This window comes from Oncorhynchus clarkii, chromosome 12, assembly GCF_045791955.1.
Source record: "Oncorhynchus clarkii lewisi isolate Uvic-CL-2024 chromosome 12, UVic_Ocla_1.0, whole genome shotgun sequence".
Lineage (NCBI taxonomy): Eukaryota > Metazoa > Chordata > Actinopteri > Salmoniformes > Salmonidae > Oncorhynchus > Oncorhynchus clarkii.
Window position 1 is genome coordinate 58,283,283 of NC_092158.1, and position 25,042 is coordinate 58,308,324.

General features: G+C 41.2%; 1 protein-coding gene across 1 annotated transcript; it reads right to left on the reverse strand.

The window, feature by feature from the left end:
• LOC139420866 (14-3-3 protein gamma-1) lies at positions 1–18,278 on the reverse strand. Its single transcript, XM_071171231.1, has 2 exons — positions 18,036–18,278; positions 1–5,172 (listed from the first exon to the last, which is right to left on the reverse strand). Exons 1-2 carry the CDS (start codon positions 18,120–18,122, stop codon positions 4,516–4,518), a joined length of 744 nt encoding a protein of 247 aa, XP_071027332.1. The 5' UTR covers positions 18,123–18,278; the 3' UTR covers positions 1–4,515.
• Between the last annotated feature and the right edge of the window lie 6,764 nt (positions 18,279–25,042).

Genomic DNA, 25,042 nt, shown 5'->3' on the forward strand with positions numbered 1-25,042 from the left:
TTTTCTATGAACCAACAGTTTTATTGATACATACCAGTGTTGCATTTGTTGGACGAGAAAACATTGGGTTTCAGTCATATGAGGCATCTTAACCTTCAGCCAGGTCAGGGGCGATCATAATATTATGGTACAGAAGAGTCATACTTTTGGAATAAGATTTTAAAATCACATTCATATCTAAATGAATGTGAATTCATGTTTAAATTCATGTCACATTCACATCTAATACTGTTTGCCGATTGCATTATAAACGTATTCATCAATTGTGATGGGAAACTTGCAGCATCTGTCATAGTTCTTTCTATCAAGATTTATTTGTTCATCTATGTGTATCCATAATGTCACCGTGACAAAATAGGTGTATATGGAGAATAGGCAAAAAAATAGAACTAGGCAAACAAACAAATAAATACATTTACACTTCACTGTCTTAGCAGGGCAGACAACCATAACCATCACTGTGTTTCCAGGTCAGCTGAACAGGTCACAGTTTGATGATGTCACACTGAGGACAACCAGCTGTTTGGCTTTCAGGATGTGACATAGGCATACGTTACATTAAACCGGCATTGTGTGGTTGGATAAGCGAGTAACCAGCTTTCAAACTTCAGTTGAGAACTGTTGGTGCCAGATGCTAGATTAGATGCAGCATTTAGTTAAGAGGCCCTGAACAATCTGAGAGATAGCATTGGGTGGCACTGGAGGAAGCCTGGACCAAATGCTGCTTTTCAACATGACAGTACACTACAACACAATCTTAGTTAAGTTACTGCAGATTTTCTCCAGTAGAGCAACTCAGTGGCTTGCTGTTTCTTATCCAAAATGTATATGTTATAATTTGTTAACACCAAACTATAAAAATATATATCTAGCGACCTAGCTATGTACCTAATTACAATATCTATCTATCTATCTATCTATCTATCTATCTATCTATCTATCTATCTATCTATCTATCTATCTATCTATCTATCTATCTATCTATCTAAAACCTAGCTACCTACCTACACTTAGAAAAAAGGTGCTATCTAGAACCTAAAAGGGTTATTTGGCTGTCCCCATAGGATAACTCTTTGAAGAACCCTTTACCTTCCAGGTAGAACCCTTTTTGAGTTATATGTTCAACCCTTTCCACAGAGGGTTCTACATGGAACCCAAAGGGGTTCTACCGGGAACCAAAAAGGTTTATCCTATGGGTACAGCCAAAGAACCCTTCGTGTGCCTACCTACCTACCTACCTACCCAGCCAAAGAACCCTACCTACCTACCTACCTACCTACCTACCTACCTACAGTATCTAGCCATCCATGAACAACTGTACAACTGCATTGACAACAGATGCAACAGAGGTGTTCACAATATATGATAAATATCTAATTATATACTATATAAAATGCACATGTTTAGTGTACAATCAATGTATAACTATATATATCCATCTGTATATCTTCCTTCCTTCCTACCTACCTGTAGTGAACAACAGCTATAACAGTACTACATCTGCCTCGTTGTACTAAAACACTATCCATTATATTGCCATGACAAAAATGGGAATCTAAGGAGCCCCTTTGGATTCATCAAGAAGAAGTAACATTGTAAGAACACAAAGCAAAACAGCATCAGAAAGTCATCTGAAAAGGCCAAACACCTACTGCTGTATATGACAATAGGAATTCAACAACAGCAGCACTGAAATGTGGTTAGAAGAGCTTTGTAATATTTGAATGAAGTTGTTATTATCATTGTTATTATTGTTGTTATTATTTTCTCTTGTGCAACCGCTACATTATTCACATTTAAGTTAGCAGAAGACAGATGAAAGTAAAAATGGTATAAAAAAAAACGACAATAATGTTTCATGAGTATTCCTACGTAGAAAATCAAACACGGTTCAATCTTGACTATCTCACAGCATCATGTGGCATTCAAAGCACAGAAAGGTGACTCAAATAAATGAACTATTTTACAGTGTGATCATTCTACATCTACACTATATGTCACTATGACAAAACCTCCAGACGGTAAGGTCAAAGGTTGAGCTAACACTGGTGTTTTTTTCCCCTCTGCTTTTATTATAATTGTTTGGGATCCTCCGCCTTTTGTTATGCAAAAGCACAAATACAAGAATTGCATGTCACTATAGCAATGTCCATTACAGATCAATTTATTGTTAACAATCATTGTTTTGGCATAGCGTACTTTCAGCAAATGGAGTAAAGGAAACACAGATTCAAAAAAAAGTTCATCAATCAAATATAAAGTATAAATAGAAAATAAATCAGACGAAGTCTAGTCATTTCATGTTCATATGAATACGTAACATCCACAGTATAGGTTAATAATAATAAAGTCAAGCTACTGTATATAAATACATCACCAGCATGCACAATATTATATTATCGAGAATATTGGAGCAGTTATCGTCTTACACTGAAGAAACAGTTTAATAGGCAAGTGCATTTCTTGACAATTAAAAAAGTTAACACAAAAAGAAAAATCCACAAACCTCAAATATGCTTTTAGATTGGGAGAGACTATATGCACATTCCTTTTGCCCAAAACTGTCACGGAACAGACGGATTCGGTCCAGTCATTTCAGTAAGGCGTCTTAATGAGCTTGTCCCAGCTAGCTAGTTTATGCTTGTGGCTAGAAACTTCAGACAGAATCTTTAACTTGTCTGCCGAAGCTGGGACTTGGGAGTGTTCAGAATCATTCTCTTTTTATTGGAAATAATTGTTTTGGTTCAAATTATTACAATAACTGTGCTTTAGTTGTCACCCGGCCTGATATTGGCTAAACTATCTAGCTACTTTCCTCTCCTTACAGCAGGACAGCAGTGCTCAGCAAGTGGGGTGAAGGCCACACTGTGCCCCATTGAGCAGAAGACTGTATCACGGTGACATCCAGATGGTTACTATACTACCAATATTACAAGTTATTTCTCGTGTAGGCTGCTATCCTACTCGAAATATAATGAAGTGGGATGGAACAAATAGCTACCGCCAGCGAAAATGTGTTACAGCTGCCTGGAGAAGCAACTGCTGCCCAGTGGGAAGCAACAGTGGGAACTGGGAAGTACCTCGATACAACACTGTTGTACACTGGTCATTCACACCAGCTTGTCGTTACGTTAGCTAGTTGGCATGTCACGGTGACATCCAGATGGTGACCAATCTACAAGTTATTTCATCCGTGGAAATAATAAAGCACTTTCTTTTACAAGTTATAACTAGTGCCATGCTGCTGCTGTTGCCAGCTAGCCAGCATAAACTAGCTAGCTGGGAAGGGCTCATCAGGACGGCTGACTGAACTGACTGTCAGTACCGAATCCATTCGTCTCCACTCACAGCTGTGTGACATACGTCATCAGTTTTGGGCACCAGGCGTGTCCATATAGCCCAGGTAATGTGTATTTTGTCCACTGAGTATGTGGTTCCAGTCAACTCAGTGTCATGGATCAAAGATTGTTGTAAACATGAATATACCGTAATTTAGGACAAAATATTCTGTTGTCTTACAATATCAAATGATCTCCTCTGCAAGATAATAGTTTTTTGTTGTTTTAGTGATTTTCTTTCTATTAGCATAGTTTCATATTCTATTAATATGGCACCCTTGGCAACCTAGGTAAGGGGAGAGTAATAATAATAATAATAATAACCAGGTGCTTGAAAATGTTTATGTATGTATAGCATATCAGCGCATTAGAGGGCTGCACTGGCTGTGTATTTACTACTTTTAGTTACAGTAATATAGTCTGTGACTGAGTACAAACACATTCCTGACATCATGGGAACAAAACATTGGTTATGTATGTTCAATAATCACAGAGGATACCTGCTTTCGCACAACGATTACCATTACAGGGTGATGCACACCTTTTAGATTCCATGTTGGTAAGTCTGAAGTGGTTAGCTCGAGGTACGATACCTATTTCTCCCTCTCTGGAACCTATTTGCAACTCTTTCTATTTGCGAGGCGATGACATTCAAGTTTTTTTTTGTTTTTTTTGCACAAGCTTCTATCTCCCCTTACGATTTTGAATGCTCCTCCTCCCTCACCACATCAGTTAAATAAGAAGCTCCATTTCATTTAGTGCCATAAGAACAGTCTTTATGCCAGTATGAGGGTGTCATTGCTAACCAAATAGCCAGACTCTACTTCCTGACTGACTGTTTGAGATACAGAACTTCTTCCTCTTAAGTGGTTTGGCAAATGTCGCAGAGGTAATCAAGAAGGAAGGGGTTCAACTATTTATTCTTTAACTATACTAAAAACTAAAATCATCTCCCTTCCTACTCCTCTTTCAATTTTTTCTTAACTTTTTAAATTTGTGTACAAATGAAGAACTGCAGCTGCGGTAGTATCATCAACGGCAAAAGTGGCTGCCAAAGTTCCACCAGCCAAATCATTTATTTCTAAGAACTGGTTTCATATTTTGTTGTGATTTGTGAGGGAGCGGGGTGTTGTGTGTATTGGCTGAAACAGGACACGGGGGTCTCTTTAGGGACTCTCTAGTTGTTGGTCTCACCACCCTCGTCATCCTGCTGGTCGCTGGTCCAGAGAGTCAAGTTGTCTCGTAGCAGCTGCATGATGAGGGTAGAGTCTTTGTAGGAGTCTTCGTTCAGGGTGTCCAGCTCAGCGATGGCGTCATCGAAGGCGGTCTTGGCCAAGTGGCAGGCCTGCTCAGGTGCATTTTGGATCTCGTAGTAGAACACGGAGTAGTTGAGGGCCAGACCCAGGCGGATAGGGTGGGTGGGCTGCATGTGCTCCTTGCTGATCTCATGGGCCTCGCTGTAGGACTTCTCAGAGGACTCCACCACGCCGACCCTCTTCTCGCCCGTGGCCACCTCGGCCAGGTAGCGGTAGTAGTCGCCCTTCATCTTCAGGTAAAACACCTTGCTCTCGTGCTGCGTCTCGTTGCAGTTCTTGATCAGGAAGTTGTCCAGGAGGTTGAGCACGTCCCGACACACGGTCTCCAGCTCCTTCTCGATCTTCTCGCGGTACGCACGCACCATCTCCATCTTCTTCTCGTTGCCGTCCGCCGAGGTCTTCTGCTCGATGCTGGAGATGACGCGCCAGGACGAGCGCCGCGCCCCTACCACATTCTTATAGGCCACAGAGAGCAGGTTCCTCTCCTCATTGGACAAGGCCTCATTCAACTCTGTCACCTATGAGACAAGGAGGGAGAAAGAGGGACAGCAATGTTTCAGAGTTGCAGTTTACCTTAAAAAAGCATTTTAATCTTGTTAATTACTTTTATTGTCAGATTTGAAAACTTTTTTTCGTTAGGCCAATATGCAATCAGTCATGGATGCCATGTTCTCTGACTTCTGCCAACGTTATGGATAGGAAAGGATATAGTAATGCCATGCCATGTGTTCACTTGCTAGCTGAAATATCCTATTATATTGATATAACCTAAATAGCTATTCACATATCGTCATTCATGATTCACAACGATCGAGGTCAGAGATGGGCTAGCTCCCATGATTTTCTACACCAGTGATCATGGCATCCAGAGGCTGCAGGCTGGGGTTGGACCACGCCTGCCTGTAGCAGGCTGACATCATCCCCCTGTCCCTGGCTTCTCATTGGCTTTCTCCTGCTCTGAAAGCTTGTTTTGTTTTGTTTCCACAGGCCTGTGTCTGTCTGGCTAGAGGATTTAATCCTTTATACCCCCACGAGAGGAGACCATGTGGTGCCGCACGCATCACAGCCATCTTTACATACCTAACCCTCTGCTCTGAAAATAAAGCCAGCTACTCTCTGGGTGCATGTCCCAAATGACACCCTATTCCATTTTATAGTGCACTACTTTTCACCAGGGCCCAAAGGGCTCTGGTCAAAAGTAGTGCATATGGACGCAGCCTCTGTTTCAGGGCCTAAATTCCTCTCCAATCCCATTCAAAGCAGAGCATGGGGCCCTGGCTGTGGCTGTGGCAGTATAGTTCGCAGCAAGCCCCCTTTGTCTGATGATAGCCCTACTGAATGTGGTGTCTATGAAAAAAAAAATCTTTCTATTCTTAACCTCCCGAAGAGATTTTGAGTGATATTTAAATACACAAAAATCAGAAAAGCACAGAGCTAAACCCACTTGATTGCTTGCTTGCTTTAAGCCGCTTTGCTCTCTTGGCCCGTTGGCCGAAGGGTCCAGAAAAACAATCTACGGCTAGCTGTTTGATGATGTCAGCTTGGGAGCTCAACGATAGTTTACTGCCAAAGCTAAAAGCATTGCTTTGAAGGTATATAGTGTCATTTTCCAGTGCTGTCAGAACAACGGTTAAACCTAACCCTAACCTTAACCATCAGCTGCTTATCAACAGATAGTTTGTTAATAGTATGACCATATGTAGAGCATCTACAGATGGAAAATCCGGACAATTAAAATAAAGTGTGACACTTTGCTCTACTATATTTCTAATCGGAATCCTCAAAAGTATAACGAGAACAGGGTACTTTTTTCAACTTTTGTTCTCTAAGGTTCTCTAAGTCTTTCTCCAGCTTTGAGAGCATAGCACATCCAAGGGGCAGATAGTAACTACACTCCCGGCCCTGCCTTTCCAGTGACATCTAGGCCGAAATCACTCCTTTTATCTTTCCGTGTCAGCTGTCATTTGATTGAGTAGAAGGAGATTGTTCACTATAATTTATTCTCTAATCTTTCTCAGTTCTCTCTCTCTCTCTCTCTTTCAATTTCTCTCACTCTCTCTCCTCATATATTTATCTATCTACAATGCCTTGCGAAAGTATTCGGCCCCCTTGAACTTTGCGACCTTTTGCCACATTTCAGGCTTCAAACATAAAGATATAAAACTGTATTTTTTTGTGAAGAATCAACAACAAGTGGGACACAATCATGAAGTGGAACGACATTTATTGGATATTTCAAACTTTTTTAACAAATCAAAAACTGAAAAATTGGGCGTGCAAAATTATTCAGCCCCCTTAAGTTAATACTTTGTAGCGCCACCTTTTGCTGCGATTACAGCTGTAAGTCGCTTGGGGTATGTCTCTATCAGTTTTGCACATCGAGAGACTGACATTTTTTCCCCATTCCTCCTTGCAAAACAGCTCGAGCTCAGTGAGGTTGAATGGAGAGCATTTGTGAACAGCAGTTTTCAGTTCTTTCCACAGATTCTCGATTGGATTCAGGTCTGGACTTTGACTTGGCCATTCTAACACCTGGATATGTTTATTTTTGAACCATTCCATTGTAGATTTTGCTTTGTGTTTTGGATCATTGTCTTGTTGGAAGACAAATCTCCGTCCCAGTCTCAGGTCTTTTGCAGACTCCATCAGGTTTTCTTCCAGAATGGTCCTGTATTTGGCTCCATCCATCTTCTTCCCATCAATTTTAACCATCTTCCCTGTCCCTGCTGAAGAAAAGCAGGCCCAAACCATGATGCTGCCACCACCATGTTTGACAGTGGGGATGGTGTGTTCAGCTGTGTTGCTTTTACCCCAAACATAACGTTTTGCATTGTTGCCAAAAAGTTCAATTTTGGTTTCATCTGACCAGAGCACCTTCTTCCACATGTTTGGTGTGTCTCCCAGGTGGCTTGTGGCAAACTTTAAACGACACTTTTTATGGATATCTTTAAGAAATGGCTTTCTTCTTGCCACTCTTCCATAAAGGCCAGATTTGTGCAATATACGACTGATTGTTGTCCTATGGACAGAGTCTCCCACCTCAGCTGTAGATCTCTGCAGTTCATCCAGAGTGATCATGGGCCTCTTGGCTGCATCTCTGATCAGTCTTCTCCTTGTATGAGCTGAAAGTTTAGAGGGACGGCCAGGTCTTGGTAGATTTGCAGTGGTCTGATACTCCTTCCATTTCAATATTATCGCTTGCACAGTGCTCCTTGGGATGTTTAAAGCTTGGGAAATCTTTTTGTATCCAAATCCGGCTTTAAACTTCTTCACAACAGTATCTCGGACCTGCCTGGTGTGTTCCTTGTTCTTCATGATGCTCTCTGCGCTTTTAACGGACCTCTGAGACTATCACAGTGCAGGTGCATTTATACGCAGACTTGATTACACACAGGTGGATTGTATTTATCATCATTAGTCATTTAGGTCAACATTGGATCATTCAGAGATCCTCACTGAACTTCTGGAGAGAGTTTGCTGCACTGAAAGTAAAGGGGCTGAATAATTTTGCACGCCCAATTTTTCAGTTTTTGATTTGTTAAAAAAGTTTGAAATATCCAAAAAATGTCGTTCCACTTCATGATTGTGTCCCACTTGTTGTTGATTCTTCACAAAAAAATACAGTTTTATATCTTTATGTTTGAAGCCTGAAATGTGGCAAAAGGTCGCAAAGTTCAAGGGGGCCGAATACTTTCGCAAGGCACTGTATAGTCTGGAACATATCCCTTTCCCAGTCCCTTTTTCTGCCTCCCCTAACCAATCAAGAGGGGTTCCACTCTCTCCTCCGGCAAATTCTGTACATTACAGCGTCCAGAATCAGAGCAAGTCATCTATGAGTCATAGCTCAATCTAATATTCCAAGCCGCTTATGATGATTACAGCCCTCGAATTGAAGAAAAAAAGAGATTACTTTGCTGTCAGTGTTTTCTTCTGCTACACATAAAGCTTACTAAATTGTCCAAGTGGGAGTTGTTATTTTGGAGCCTTGGACTGGCTATACAAGGAACTTTTTATTCCTGCAAAAATGTAATATATAAAACACCAAGTTCAACTGCTGATACCGCTCACACGCACAGGTGTATCCTCCAACACACAGAAATGTTATCATATAGGAGAACACTGATTTCACCCCTAACTCTTCCATGGCACTACAATCCTTCATAGATCAACTTCCTTCAGTGATTCTTCAAAGTCAAAACAACACACGATTTAAAAAAAAAAAAATTATTTCACCTTTATTTAACCAGGTAGGCCAGTTGAGAACAAGTTCTCATTTACAACTGCGACCTGGCCAAGCAAAGCAGTGCGACAAAAACAACACAGAGTTACACATGGAATAAACAAACGTACAGTCAATAACACAATAGAAAAAAATCTATATACAGTATGTGCGAATGTAGTAAGATTAGGGAGGTAAAGGCAACAAATAGGCCATAACTGCAAAATAATTACAATTTAGAATTAACACTGAAGTGATAAATGTGTAGATGATGATGTGCAAGTAGAGATCCTGGGGTGCGAAAGAGCAAAAGTAAATAACAATATGGGGATGAGGTAGTTGGGTGGGCTATTTACAGATGGGCTGTGTACAGGTGCAATGATCGGTAAGCTGCTCTGATTATTAAGGTTATGGTTAGGGCTAGGGCTAGGGTAAGTGGCTAGTTACAACCAGCCAATCTGCTCTTCTGCTCTGGCCAGATGACTGGCTAGTGTCTACCTACTGTAACAGGGAGGGGCCGAACTCTGAAAGGCAAAAAATATCTATCTGTCATGCTATCTTCAGTTTCCATGGGAACTGACTGAGAGATCTGCTTTGTTTGGGACAACCAGATGTTCTATCTCTACAGCCCAAGGACAGGATAAGGAGAATGTCCAGTGGAGGTAGTGGATTGGGGTATAGTGTGGTAGTGGATCAGGGGAAGGATCTGCTAATACACACACACACAGTCCACAAATAGCTATGTCAAAGACAATCCCCTCTATGGGCTAATTCATAGTATCTCACAAGGAATTACCTTTTCGCCCTATCTGTATCCACTGCTAAAACAACAGATCTTCTTCTTAAAATGTTATTTCAATTGATATAACAGTAGAACAGCTAGCATCTCTCTGACACACGCTACAATTTCAATGCTTCCAAGACAATAATGGACACATTATACTACTGACCTTGAGTTACCTTCATATAATGCAATGTGTTGCATCATAAAGCATCATAAATTGAACAATGGCCATATAGATGACCTCTGGACTGGTGTTGTTGTGCTATTACTGAAAAGGTGGGGAAACAGAGAAATGCTATGACCAACAGAACAAGCACTTGACACTACTTTTCAAACACACACACACACACACACACACACACACACACACACACACACACACACACACACACACACACTAAACAGGCCATGGGCTTTGTAAAAACATGGCTGCCTTTATTTCAGCAGCCTGGGGGTGAAACAGAAAGGACTGACGGAAGCTGTGGTGCAGGGATCACAATAGAGTCCTCTGTCTGCCAGCAAAGCTCATCAATCGCCCTGGCTCTCTCGTGACTCATCCCCACACTGGCTGCTGTCAACTCCCAAACATCTGTGTGTGTGTTAAACGATAACAAAAGCAACAGGAAACCAAAATATCAATTATTTCTCCCTGATGGCTGTCTCCTGTGAATCATGGCTCAGGCCCACTAATGTCTAATGTCTATAGAAGGGAAGGCATGTAGCGGGGGAAGTGAGGTTGGTTAAAGTTGGAAAGGGTGCGGAGTGGCACCACACTCAATTTGTTCCACCTCTGCAACCCATCCCACCTACTTGAAGGCCACACATGGATGCAGGGCTGGGTCATTCCTCAAATCTGGTGCCTTTTGGACCAATATGTTTGACTTTCAAAAAAACATATTTGTCAAACTCAGACACTTAAATCCTAAAAATTATAGGTGGATTGTTTACACAATGAGATATTTCCACCCTGTTAGGGACATACAACAAATTCGTATCTACAGTTGAAGTCGGAAGTTTACATACACCTTAGCCAAATACATTTAAACTCAGTTTTTCACAATTACTGACATTTAAAAATTACCTGTCTTAGGTCAGTTAGGATCACCACTTTATTTTAAGAATGTGAAATGTCAGAATAATTGTAGAGAGAATGATATATTTCAGCTTTTATTTCTTTCATCACATTCCCAGTGGGTCAGAAGTTTACATACACTCAATTAGTATTTGGTAGCATTGCCTTTAAATTGTGTAACTTGGGTTTAACGTTTCGGGTAGCCTTCCACAAGCTTCCCACAATAAGTTGGGTGAATTTTGGCCCATTCCTCCTGACAGAGCTGGTGTAACTGAGTCAGGTTTGTAGGCCTCCTTGCGCGCACAAGCTTCTTCAATTCTGCCAACAAAAGTTCTATAGGGTTGAGGTCAGGGCTTTGTGATGGTCACTCCAATACCTTGACTTTGTTGTCCTTAAGCCATTTTGCCACAAATGTGGAAGTATGCTTGGTGTCATTGTCCAGTTGGAAGACCCATTTGCGACCAAACTTTAACTTCCTGACTGATGTCTTGAGATGTTGCTTCAATATATCCACGTAATTTTCTTTCCTCATGATGCCACCTATTTTGTGAAGTGCACCAGTCCGTCCTGCAGCAAAGCACCCCCACAACATGATGCTGCCACCCCCGTGCTTCATGGTTGGAATGGTGTTCTTCGGCTTGCTAGCCTCCCCCTTTTTCCTCCAAACATAACAATGGTCATTATGGCCAAACAGTTCTATTTTTGTTTCATCGGACCAGAGGACATTTCTCAAAAAAATACTGTCTTGTGCAGTTGCAAACCGTAGTCTGGCTTTTTATGGAGGTTTTGGAGCAGTGTCTTCTTCCTTGCTGAGCGGCCTTTCAGGTTATGTCAATATAGGACTCGTTTTACTGTGGATATAGATACATTTGTACCGGTTTCCTCCAGCATCTCCACAAGGTCCTTTGCTGTTGTTCTGGGATTGATTTGCACTTTTCGCACCAAAGTACGTTCATTTCTAGGAGACAGAACGCGTCTCCTTCCTGAGAGGTATGCGGCTGCGTGGTTCAATGGTGTTTATACTTGCGTACTATTGTTTGTACAGATAAACGTGGTACCTTCAGGCATTTGGAAATTGCTCCCAAGGATGAACCAAATTGTTTGGAGGTCTACAATTTTTTCTGAGGTCTTGGCTGATTTCTTTTGATTTTCCCATGATGTCATGCAAAGAGGCACTGAGTTTGAAGGTAGGCCTTGAAATACATCCACAGGTACACCTCCAATTGACTCAAATTATGTCAAATAGCTTATCAGAAGCTTCTAAAGCCATGACATCATTTTCTGGAATTTTCCAAGCTGTTTAAAGGCACAGTCAATTTAGTGTATATAAACTTCTGACCCACTGGAGTTGTGATACAGTGAATCATAAGTGAAATAATCTGTCTGTAAACAATTGTTGGAAAAATTACTTGTGTCATGCACAAAGTAGATGTCCTAACCGACTTGCCAAAACTATAGTTTGTTAACAATAAATTTGTGGAGTGGTTGAAAAATGAGTTTTAATGACTCCAACCTAAGTGTATGTAAACCTCCGACTTCAACTGTATATACACATAAAATATAAAATATTAGTAATTTATTTAATATATTTTCTAACAACATTACCACCATGTTAGGTGGAATCCTAATAATTGTTCATAGCCTAAATTGTCCATAGCTCTGTGGGTGATTGAGATTGAGTTCTCTATCAAACATATTAAAAAAAATATACACTTCCATTCAAAAGTTTGCGGTCACTTAGAAATGTCCTTATTTTTGAAAGAAAAGCAATTTTTTTGTCCATTAAAACAGAAATACAGTGTAGACATTGTTAATGTTGTAAATGACTATTGTAGCTGGAAATGGCTGATTTTTTATGGAATATCTACATAGGCGTAATCGAACCCACAAATGCTTATGCTCCAGATACTCAACTAGTCTAAAGAAGGACAGTTTTATTGCTTCTTTAATGAGGACAACAATTTTCAGCTGTACTAACATAAGTGCTAAAGGGTTTTCTAATGATCAATCAGCCTTTTAAAATACTAAACTTGGATTAGCTAACACAACGTGCCATTGGAACACAGGAGTGATGTTTGCTGAAAATGGGCCTCAGTACACTTATGTAGATATTCCATAAAAAAATATGCTGTTTCCAGTTACATTAATCATTTACAACATTAACAATGTCTACACTGTATTTCTGATCAATTTGATGTTATTTTAATGGACAAAAAAATGTGCTTTTCTTTCAAAAACAAGGACATTTATAAATGACCCCAAACTTTTGAACGGTAGTGTATATTTTTTATTAATATTAATTTAGCCTAACAGGGTGGACATTTATGAGTGACACAAACAGAATAACTCATGAAATATGGAAAAAATATTTAAAGCAGAGTGTGTATATTTATTTAGCTTTGCACCGATTTCACACTCAAAGAATTATGACACTTCCTGAACATTGTCATTGTGGGAATTGGCTGTTTTCTTAAAGGGGAATTACAACATACTAACAGGGTGGAAAGGGAAATCAGGGACCTTAAAATACAATAATAACAAACACAATATTCATGAACATTTTAAGTAGGATTATAAAATAATCTCTCATAGAAGTTGGTTAATAGCACCCGGGGACAATGCAAAATGCCTACATCCACTAAAAACAAAGTGCATAAAATTCCCTTTGAGATCCATTTCTTTGTGTTTTTATGGTAAAGGAGACATAACTTTATCTTTAAAGCCCTTTGGATGCCACATTTGACACGAAATAGAAGGTGATACAAGGTGATATTTCCTGGGGACAGAAAAGGCACCAGATTGTAGGAATGACCCGACTAACACAGAGTCTACAGTCTACATGTCCCTAGCTCCCGATCTCTTCATTGCTTACACCCCCCACCTCTGTTTCTCTCCCCATCTCTCTTTCATCCTTCCTGTCATCACTTTCTCCTCATTCCCTTGCACTTCCTCCCTTGCTTTCCCTCTCTCTCTAACTTAAAGTGACATCTCTCCTGCCTACCCTCTCCCTCTATCAGGCTGCAGAGCACAGAGACGACGTGTGCTAGCGCTACCTGACGTCACTAGCTGTGAGAGTGGTGCGAGCGTGGATGGCTGGTTAAGGCAGAGAGAGGGAGAGAGAAAGGGAGAGAGGAAGAGTGCTGCTGGGAAAGGGGGATGTGAGGGAGTGTGTGTGTGTGTGTGTGTGTGTGTGTGTGTGTGTTTCAGGGAAGGGGGTTGCTTCAAGTAGCTCTTTGTTGTTATATAACCATACATGACTGAAGTTTTTCATATAAGTTTTTCTCTGTCTCTGTCATTGCTGCTGCTCAGGCTTATAAAAATACAATGCGTAAAAGGCAAGGAAAAAACATGAGTAAGTTAGTATGTTTTTTAAAGCCAGGTCCATGTTGGTAGTGAGGGTGATAACCTGCCCTGCTACAATACAGAGAGTGAGGAGGGTACAGCATTCAATATATACAGCATCAAGGCGGGATTTACGATTCGACACATTTGAGTAATAGCCAACTGTCATTTATAATCTGGAGAATGTTACCTTTCATTTTAGATCGATATGAAATAATACATAAGGTGCCAGTGAAATGAGATGATCACAAAAGCTCTGACAAAGGTTCAGGGGACAGGAAGGGGATTGGGGGATCAGGTAGCTCCCGAGTGGCCCAGTGGTCTAAGACACTGCATCTCAGTGCTAGAGGCGTCACTACAGACCCTGGTTTGATTCCAGGCTGTATCACTTTGTTCACCATGGTGTTGTCGAATATTGTTCCCATGTCCGTTGGTGTGTGTGTGAACCTGTGCTGTGTGTTTTGGGCTTTCGTGCCCTTGTGGATTGCGCAGATCATTACGGGTCTCGTCCCGTGTGATAATCATCGCGCGCTAGTGTTATTTATTCGAGGTACTCCTCGCTATTTTGTTTGGGTTTCAACCCTGTTTTTGTTACGTGTTGGTTTGGTCTTCGTCCCCGTGCCTTTACACGGCACGCCGTAATTTGGGTAAAATAAAAACCTTGTTACGCATTCCTGCGCCTGTCTCCCTAATCATTTATACCAGTGTGACAGGTTTGCCCAGGGTAGGCCATCATTGTAAATAAGAATTTGTTCTTAACTGAATTGCCTAGATAAGTAAATGTTAAATAAAAACAATTTAAATAAAAGCTGCCTATTCAGCAGCATGATGGTCTTTATTTTCTAAGACGGTAAAGTAGGACAGTGTCACGCCCTAACCTGAGAGAGTTTTTTATTCTTTATTTTGGTTAGGTTGGTGTGTGACTAGGGTGGGTAATCTAGTGTGTGTATTTCTATGTTGGCCTGATGGTTCCCAATCAGAGGCAGCTGTTTATCGTTGTCTCTGATTGGGGATCATATTTAGGCAGCCATTTCCACACTGTGTTTTGTGGGATCTTGTTGATGTGTACCTGTGAGCACGCCATAGCGTCATTTGCTCTTTATTGTTTTTTTGTGCGTTTCACGAATTAAAAGATGTGGAACCCATATCACGTGGTCCGAGTATGCTTACAACGACGATCGTGACAGACAAACCTGACATCACAGGGTGACACTGGATACAACCCTCCTCCCCGCACTTCTCCCCATTCTCTCTCCCCCAAAGGATGAATGAACTGCTTCACCTCAGATAGAAGCCCAGCATGTGAACCATTTCTGACTCAGATTCTGAGTTACAGTGCGAGGGTTCATTCACCCGACTGATGAATGAAAAACATGTTACATCATCAGCCCAACCACATATGCTTTGCTGCTTTGAATTGAGTAGCTGTTAAAAAATCCTGTTTATAACGTTGCATATAACACTCAGTGCTTGAATTTGGCAAATTCACGCAGGGCAGGTACCTCTACATATCTCCTGCTCTAGTCTAGTTTATTAGGATCCCCATTTGCTACTCTTCCTGGGGTCCTCGCTCTAGTACCACAACCAGAATAATTGCTCTAAAATATCAATACCAGTATTGTAAAAATGTCACCATGGTGAAGGAAAATGTAATTATTGAATGCCATCCAAGTATACATGCATCACATGCTCTTTTGACACGTTAACGGCCGACTAACTGACTGACTTTAGAGGAGGGATCCTCTGCATGTGGGTAGTGACAACGAAGTAGAATGCCAGCATACCACTACTGCCAACCACTCGTCATTTCCCCAGAAAATGTAACTGATGGCCGGGGATTCCCTTGCCACTGATGCCCAGTGGAGTGGCAGCTAAATCAAAAATCAGTCAGACACACCCTGATACCCACTGCTGCAGCACAGCCAGGGCTGGAGCTGGTGTTGGGGGCTGGCTCGGGCTGCATGGGGCTGGAGATAGGGATGGGGCTGCATCTGCAGGGGAGTCAGGCCGGGCTGGGGATGGGACCGGGGATAAGGATGGGGGTGGACTTCCTCCATCTCTGACTCAGCATCATTTAGAGGGAGGAGCCAAAGCCTTTCTCCCCTCTGACATTATCACCACCTGGCCCTGAAGCAGCCTACTTTCCTGAAAAGTATCATTCATGACTAATACTACTGCCAGCTTCTGTAATTAAATCTGTATCTGTGTTATTACAGTGTACTAAAGTAACCCCTCAACATTATAGTGCACTGTTCAAGGTAATTATACCATGCCTTCTATATGGACTAGTAGTCTGTGACAGAGCATTATCTCAGAGGTGGATATAGACAATTTATTTAGGATCTTCTACTTAACGTGGATTGCCTACTATACTCTCTTCTTCTATTCTATTGATGTAATACAGTTTGCCCTGATGCCTATTCTGAGTTTGTAGAGACTGAATATGCTATTGGGTAGATGGTAGGCTACAGTAATTGGCATTCATGTTTTTGGGGGTCAGAATGAGGATGAGAGATAGGCTAGACAGACAACCTCAGTGGATAGATCCCAGGAACACAATACTGGCCTGGCCAGATCATATCATTGGATTAAGCCTCCATATCATATACTTCCTCAGCTATTGTATATACAGTGAGTAGGCGATATCATCAATTACAGAATTCCTGCATTTCTGAATTGTGGGCTACAGATAAATGGGCTGAGTCTGATTCTGAAATGGTGCAATACGGGTACTGCACCTTGGCACACTGCGACACGCCTAGTGCAAGAAACTGCTATGCCTTCCTTTCAAGGGGGTCGAGGAGGATGCAAGTATAAAGCATTGGATGCTATAATGTGTCTTTGAGATTGAATTCAGAACCCTGACCATTCTAACACGTTCTAGTCTGCACATTGAATCCACTGCAATATGACAACCACAGAACGTTCTGGAAGGATTTCTGCTGCCACCCACGTTTCAGGTTCCCAGGATCATATTTTATGGGGATATTGTTTATTGCCCAAATCGATATCGGCTACGACACTAACGTTTGCGTTAGGCCTATTCTACACAGGTGGGTAGATTTTATGACATTGTGTGTGTGCGTAAATTGATTTCCTCACAGTGATAGATGTGACTAATAATGCATCTTCGCGGGAGATTGTCATGTTTAGGGAACATCATCACAATCAGGGAATGGGACATGCCTATCTCCAACCCTGCTGTCACTCTCATTGCAGTAGCCTACAGTAAACCTAGAGTCGGCTACCAGTAAATTGCTTTCCCTCTGGTGTCTAGCCAAATGTTCATCATTTTATCTGTCCTTTCAATTTAATTCAGTTAGATCAACAATTAAACAAACAGGTTTCATCTACAGAGCAAGGTGCTTTGTCGGTTATTGCCTCCTATCATTACTGCCATGCTGTCTAGCTGATTAAAAAGCAACCTAGCAAAAGGCACCGCCCTAAGATCACACAGTCCGCATTCGTTCGCTGTTTTCATCATCTGACAGCAGTATTCCACATTGACAACCCATTTCTACTAGACTATGAGGTAATAACTGACCATACATAGCTCAATGTTTCAATAAACATTACCTTTCATAAAGATAATGAACGGTGAGCAAATAATCGCTGGATTTAAAAATAAAACAGATGTCGAAAGGTATGGTGAAAGCCTACATGGGCCTTGCCAGTAAAGTTCCAGAAAACGTCACTGGCATGATATATTGGCTTTCCCCTGTCTTATTCCAGTTGAAGGTTTTGACATAATAATGATCTTTCATGGCATGTTTAATACACCAAATATGGAACACTACAATAATCAGGGAACGATAATTGCCATAGGATACACCACAGTTATTCTTTATGTAAGCCTAGCTACATCAAACAAAACAGAAAAAAATGAAAGTGTAAGTATTAGAAAGTGGAGGTTATTTATGATTCCTTATGATACTCAGAAATATGATTCCAAAGCAGAACTTACCGATTTCATGGCTGCTGCCATATCATCATATCTTTCAGCCTGTTCGGCCAGCCTGGCTTTCTGCACCAGTTGCTCGCGATCAACCATTTTAGCTGTCGTTAATACAATGTTATTCTAGAATTGGTAAAGTTTAAATGGTAATATGTCACTCTCAGCAATGCAGTGAACGTTACCAGAGGTCTTCTTGCTGCAGCTGCTGTCTGCTGTCTGCGCGTGCAGACGGGACACCCCCTCCCCCTCCTTACCACTTTCCGTGGATTGCGTCACCACCTGAAAAGGCGTGTCTATGCGAAGTGATGTAACAATCCTTATTGGGAGAACGGTCCGTGCCTGATACCGGTAACAAATAGGATTTTACCGTTAGAATCAGACGCTATTTACTCTGCGCAGGGTGCTGTGGGAAATGTAGTGGTTTAGGCTAGCATCTTTCATTCTAAACCATCAAACACACTATAATTGAACAATGGTATGCATATGATCAATGAATGTGTTTCTGTCTGTAAAGAGAGAGGGTTATTCTTATACAAATTCTACCACAGAAGGTCTAGTATAGCCTTTCTTGCTTGCTCTTTCCCAGCAATGCAGTAATCAATCTCAGTAGTACTATACAAAACAAATAAAAAACGTATGTAGAACAAAATCGAGAAATAGAAATAAGAACATGAGAAAGTAAGTCAGCTATATAGAGGGTCAGTTGCAGGGTCAATGCCAATACCAAATTAACAATGTGCAGGGATTCGACTGGAGTGGTACGATTAGATACTGTATGTACTGTATGCGTAAGTTGATATACGATAAACAGAGAAGCAGCAGCGTATATGATGATTGTATGTGAGTGTATGTGCATTTGTGTAGAGTCAGTATGAATGTGTGTGCATGTTATGTGTGTGTGAGTGTGTGTAGAGTGTGCATAGAGTGAGTGTGTGTGTGCATATTTTTATAAAATAGAAGGGTCAATGAAGACAATCCATGTAGCCAATATTTTTGGCTTGGGGATAGAAGCTGTTAAGGAGCCTGTTGGTGTCAGACTTGCTCCGGTACTGCTTGCCGTGCGGACACAGATGACTGGAGTCTTTACCAATTTCCAGGCCTTACTTTCACACCTCCAGATATAGAGGTTCTGGATAGCAGGGAGCACTTGGCCCTAGTGATGTACTGGGCTGTCCGCATCACCCTCTGTAGCGCCATACAATCGAGGGCGGTGCAGTTGCCATGCCAAGCAATGATCCAGCCAGTCAAGATGCTGTCAATGGTGCAGATGTATAACTTTTGAGGATTTGAGGGCCCATGCCAAATCTTTTCAACATCCTGAGGGTAAAGAGTCGCTATCACGCCTTCTTCACGACTGTTTGCATTTGTGAGGACCATTTTTAGTCCTTAGTTATTTGGAACATGAAGTTTGCGAGCTGCTTCACTGCAGCCCCACTTTCGATGTGGAATTCATGATCAGCTCTTTGGTCTCACTGACGTTGAAGGAGAGATTATTGTCCTGGCACCACACTGCCACATCACTGTCCTCCTCCCTGTATACCGCCGTCATGTCGTCAGCAAACTTGATGATGGTGTTGGAGTTGTATGTGGCCACGCAGTGGTGGGTGAACAGGGAGTACAGGAGGGGACTAAGCACACACTTCTGTGGGGCCCCCTTGTTAAGGGTCAGCATGGCAGAGGTGACGTTGCCTACCCTCACCACCTGGGGTTGACCCGTCAGGAAGTCCAGGATCCAGTTGCAGAGGGAGGTGTTCAGTCCCAGGGTCCCAAGCTTGGTGACAAGTTTAGAGGGGACAATGGTGTTGAACGCTGAGCTGTAGTCAATTAACAGCATTCTCACATAGGTATTCCTCTTATCTAGGTGGGTAAGGGCAGTGTGGGAATAAAGAATGCTATGTGTCACTCTGAAGCTGCTTCAGCATTGTCAGTGCATTAAAATTTGTGCAAATAAAATGTTCTGATTTGCAGAAGGTTGAGGATCCCCCTCCCACATCCTCAACCTTCTGCAAATCAGAACATTTTATTTGTACAAATTTGAATGCATCCTTGTATGCTTGCTTGTGGGTAGAGTAGCAGGACTTTATCGGCCCTAGTGACGGAGGAGACGTGTTGATAGAAGTTGGGCATTACATGTCTAAATGACACAAAATTAAACTCACCGGCAACAAGGAAACCTGCCTCTTGGTGCATGTCTTCCTTCTTGTTTATAGCCTCAAACTGTTCGTTAAGTGCCAGCTTATTATATTTCTGAAAAATAGGTGGAAAATATGCAGCAATCAAGATAACAGCTGAAAACTCTCTTGGGAGATAGAAGGGTCCACATTTGACCCTCAGGTACTCCAACACGGGTGAACAATGGGTCGAGACTTCCACTGCGCTTGAGTCAGCATACAATTTTCTGTTGATTAAGAGGCAAACCCTTCCCCCTCTCTATTTCCCATAAATCCAATGTCCTGTCTACTCGGTGAATGAAGAATCCATCGAGTTGCCCAAAAGTAATGTTTCAGAAAAGCTGAGAATACTGCAGTTAAGAGTGTCCTGTTGATCGCAAATCCACGATCGGAGGTCATTCTTATTATTATCAAGAGACAGTACATTAGCCAATAGAATGGAGGGAAAAGGTGGCAGTTTTTCCTTTCGCCTTAATATTGCCAGGGCTCCCCTCTCCTGCTTCTTTTTCGCTGGTGTTTCCTCTTGGATAGCCCAAACATTGCTTCGGAATTACACAAAGAGGCCAGGGCAGATGATTCAAATTCGAAGTTGAAGCCAGAATTGAGGTAACTGCCAATCTGATAGAGTGATAGCGAATACATTTTGCGAAACAACAAAAAACGGCAAAGGAATCACAAAATAGCAAAGTTGGGTCGCACTCGCAAGACAGCAGGCATACAGTTCGGCGCCATTTTAGGAGATATGGCAAAATGTCGTTATAATGAGGATGATTATTATAACATTTTATTTGTACACATTTTTGTGCACTGACATTGCTGAAGTAGCATCAGAGTGACACATAGCATGCTTTATTCTCAGTTAAATATATCATAAACACCACCTCACAGTAACATCTCTTCACTTTAACATAGCAGTCAGTGGTTTAGCTGTATAAACACCACTATTCTGCTCACAGGTTCACAAATAAGGGGGGGAGGAAGATCTACAGGATCCTCTTATCTTTACTGATCTATTTAAAAAAATTGTTTTAATGAAAGTCTAGACACCCCTTGCACAGTCTTCACAATTTGCTGTCTTAAAATTGAATCAAAAAATGTATTAAATAATATTTTTTTTCTACCTATGTACACAACCAACTCCACGTTTCCAAAATGAATGAAACTGTTAAAAAAAAATCTGTATAAAAATACAAATACAAAAGAAATATGCGCATGTCTTCAACTCTTCGGCAACATAAAGCCCTTCTAAAATTGACTAAATAGTTTGTTTTTTTCTCATCAATCTAAACACAATACCCCATAATGACGAAGCAAAAACAAGTTTTTAGAATTTTTTGCAAATTTATTACAAATAAAATATGTCAATAAAGTTTGCAGACCCTTTATTCAGTACTTTGTTGGAGCAGCTTCGGCAGCGATTACAGCATCAAATCTTCTTGGCACACCCGTATTTGGGGAGTTTCTCCCATTCTTCTCTGCAGGTCCTCTCTGTCAGGTTGGATGGGGAGTGTTGCTGCACAGCAATTTTCAGGTCTCTCCAGAGAAGTTTGATCAGGTTCAAGTCCGGGCTCTTGCTGGGTCACTCAAGGATATTCAGAGACTTTTCCCGAAGCCACTCCTCCGTTGTTTTGTCTGTGTGTTTATGGTCGTTATCCTGTTGGAAAGTGAACCATCGCCCCAGTCTGAGGTCCTGAATACTCTGGAGAAAGTTTTCATCAAGGATCTCTCTGTACTTTACTCCATTCATCCAGATGTGACGCTTGGCATTCAGACCAAAGAGTTCGATCTTGGTTTCATCAGACCAGAAAATCTTGTTTTTCATGGTCTGGGAGTTTTAAGGTGTCTTTTGGCAAACTCCAAGTGGGCTGTCATGTGCCTTTTTCTGAGGAGTTGCCAATCGACCATAAAGGCCTGTTTGGTGGAGTGCTGCAGAGATGGTTGTCCTTCTAGAAGTTTCTCCCATCTCCACAGAGGAACTCTAGAGCTCTGTCAGAGTGACCATCGGTTACCTCCTTGACCAAGGCCCTTGTCCCCCGATTGCTCAGTTTGGCCGGTTGGCCAGCTCTAGGAAGAGTCTTGGTGGTTCCAAACTTCTTACATTTAATGATGGAGGCCACTGTGTTCTTTGGGGACATTCAACGCTGCAGAAATGTTGTGGTACCCTTCCCCAGATCTGTGGCTCTACACTATCCTGTCTCAGAGCTCTACGGACTATTCCTTCGACCTCATGTCTTGGTTTTTTCTCTGACATGCACTGTCAACTGTGAGACCTTATATATACAGATCTGTGCCTGTCTATAGAGTCTCATAGCAAAGGGTCTATATACTTACGTAAATAAGGTATTTCTGTCTTAGTTATTTAATACATTTGCTAAGATTTCAAAAAACTGTTTTCGATTATGGGGTGTGTAGATCGCTGAGGATTATATTTTTTTGAAATCCATTTTAGAATAAGGCTGTAATGTAACAAAATGTGGAAAAGGTCAAGGTGTCTGACAATATCCATTGTTTTTTGTCAAAATCGTTCAAGCTCAGTAAATTTGGTTTTGAGTCATTGATGGACAGCAATATTCTAACCTTGTCTCTAATTTTCAAGCAGTACTGACACTGGACCATTCAGGAACACTCAACATGGTAACGAAATTAACTTTTTTGCCTACCAGTAAATAAAAACGACATGCTTGGGTCAAATCCAATAGAACACAACACAGAATGAACCCCTCTGTATTTTCAAGTAATGTGGTGGCAGCATCATGTTATGGGTATGCTAGTCACTGGCAGGGACTGAGGAGTTTGTTAGGATCAAACAAAATGTGACATCTGAAAGGAGCAAAGCCCAGGTAAAAAGTTGGAGGAAAACCTGTCTCAGTCTTCTGAATTCCTAACCCTGGAATATTTAAAGTCAAAGGCAAACCAGAATGGCTTTCTAACAGGCGTTGAGTGTTCCTGAGTGGTCCAGCCTCAGTCCTGACTTAAATGTGCTTTAAATTCAAAGACAAGGTTTGACTATTACTGTAGCTGTCCATCAACGACTCCAAAGCAAATTTACTGAGCTTGAGCAATTTTGACTTTTTCAATGGGTTAATGTTGCCCTAAGAGTTTTGCAAAGTTGGTAGAATCTTATCCAAAATTGTTCACAGCTGTAATGGCTGCTAAAGGTGGTTCCACCAAGTGTTAACTCTGGGGTGTGTATACATACTGTTTGTCAAGACAACCTCGTTTAATCTTTAAAAAACGAATTTTTTAAATGTTCTGTATTTTTTCTTTAACTTTGAAAATGTGAAGTAGGTTGTCTAGGAAAAAATCAAATGAATTCCCTTTTGAGATGAAACTTTAAGGCAGCAAATGGGAAGACTGTACATGGGGTATGTAGACTTTCACTAGCGACTGTACATAACATTTCGCACCAATTTCGCACCATGCCATACAGACTCTGGAATAACTTGGTGAGCCTAACACCTCAATTCATTCAGATTCATTTCCTGACCCCATATAGTTGAGGCATTTCGTTAAACCTGAGAATCGTTGTGCTACTCATGGCAAGAAGCTAACTATTGTTTCTGATGAAGGCTAACCTATTCTTGTGCCCTCCCTCTCAACCCCATTTATGGTGTTATTAAAGTAACATTTCCCAATCATTCATTCCCCATTTTGACTTTTTCAGATTCAGATTTAATCATTGCAGTGACAGATTTGAGCAATCTGACTACTACCATATTGTAATAATTCCACATTCAGTGTACATGTCACTGACTGTATATACTGTACGCACACATTCACAAACAGTACAGTAGATCTGACTCACCTGCCAGACACACAAATATTAACTCACAGACACATATGCACATCCTTACACACTGAAATGAAATGTACACCTTGTAGTGCGAAATGTCTGATACAAAATACGAATGAAAAGGCACGAGCAGATAATTAAGGATGTAGCTAAGGCTTAGATCATATGCCATACTCCACCTGAAATAGCACTGTCTGACAGAGAGAGAGAGAGAGAGAGAGAGACAGAGAGAGAGAGAGAGAGAGAGAGACAGAGAGAGAGAGAGAGAGAGAGAGAGAGAGAGAGACAGAGAGAGACAGAGAGAGAGAGAGAGAGAGAGAGAGAGAGACAGAGAGAGACAGAGAGAGAGACAGTGAAGACAAGCTAGCCTTTTCCAAAACCAGACATCAAAATACAGTCAGACAGAAAATAATGGGTCATGAGAGTTTCATAAGAGAGGAAAAAATAGAACACAAGCTAGCTAGGGTGATTATTTACACAATAAAGGTGTCAAATATAACAGATATTTCAGCAAAATAACCAAAATACTGGGGCTTTGGAAGTCATCATGATCAGATTTCAGATATACATCCACCTCTGCTCAGGAATAATACATTAAAAAGCTTATCAAATTAGGAAGCATGTGCCAAGAGCACTACAGTGTCATGTACATGTACTGTCCATCTTTCTGCCTATGTTCAAACAAATATATTTGGCCATAGAAATACATAGCCCTTTCTATAGATAGTCTATAGTCTCTATAGAGTCTATTTCTATAAGTTTGGCTTTGGTATTGTGAGCCTGGATTGCTGCTGTTGTTGTTGTTGTTGTTGAGCACCATGCCCGGGTACAGTACACTATGGCTGTGTGTGCGGCTAGTGAGAGGAGGGTTAGTGAGAGGACCTCTATTTTAGCATCTTGACAACAAAAAAAGAAAAGAGCCAGAGAGACAGAGAGTCGGTTTAAAACGTTGGTTTCCACTGTTTATCAAATATAAAAAAAATGTGTACAGCGTATTTTATATCATATATATTTATATATATTTATAAAGTGCTTAATAGGAATAGATTATT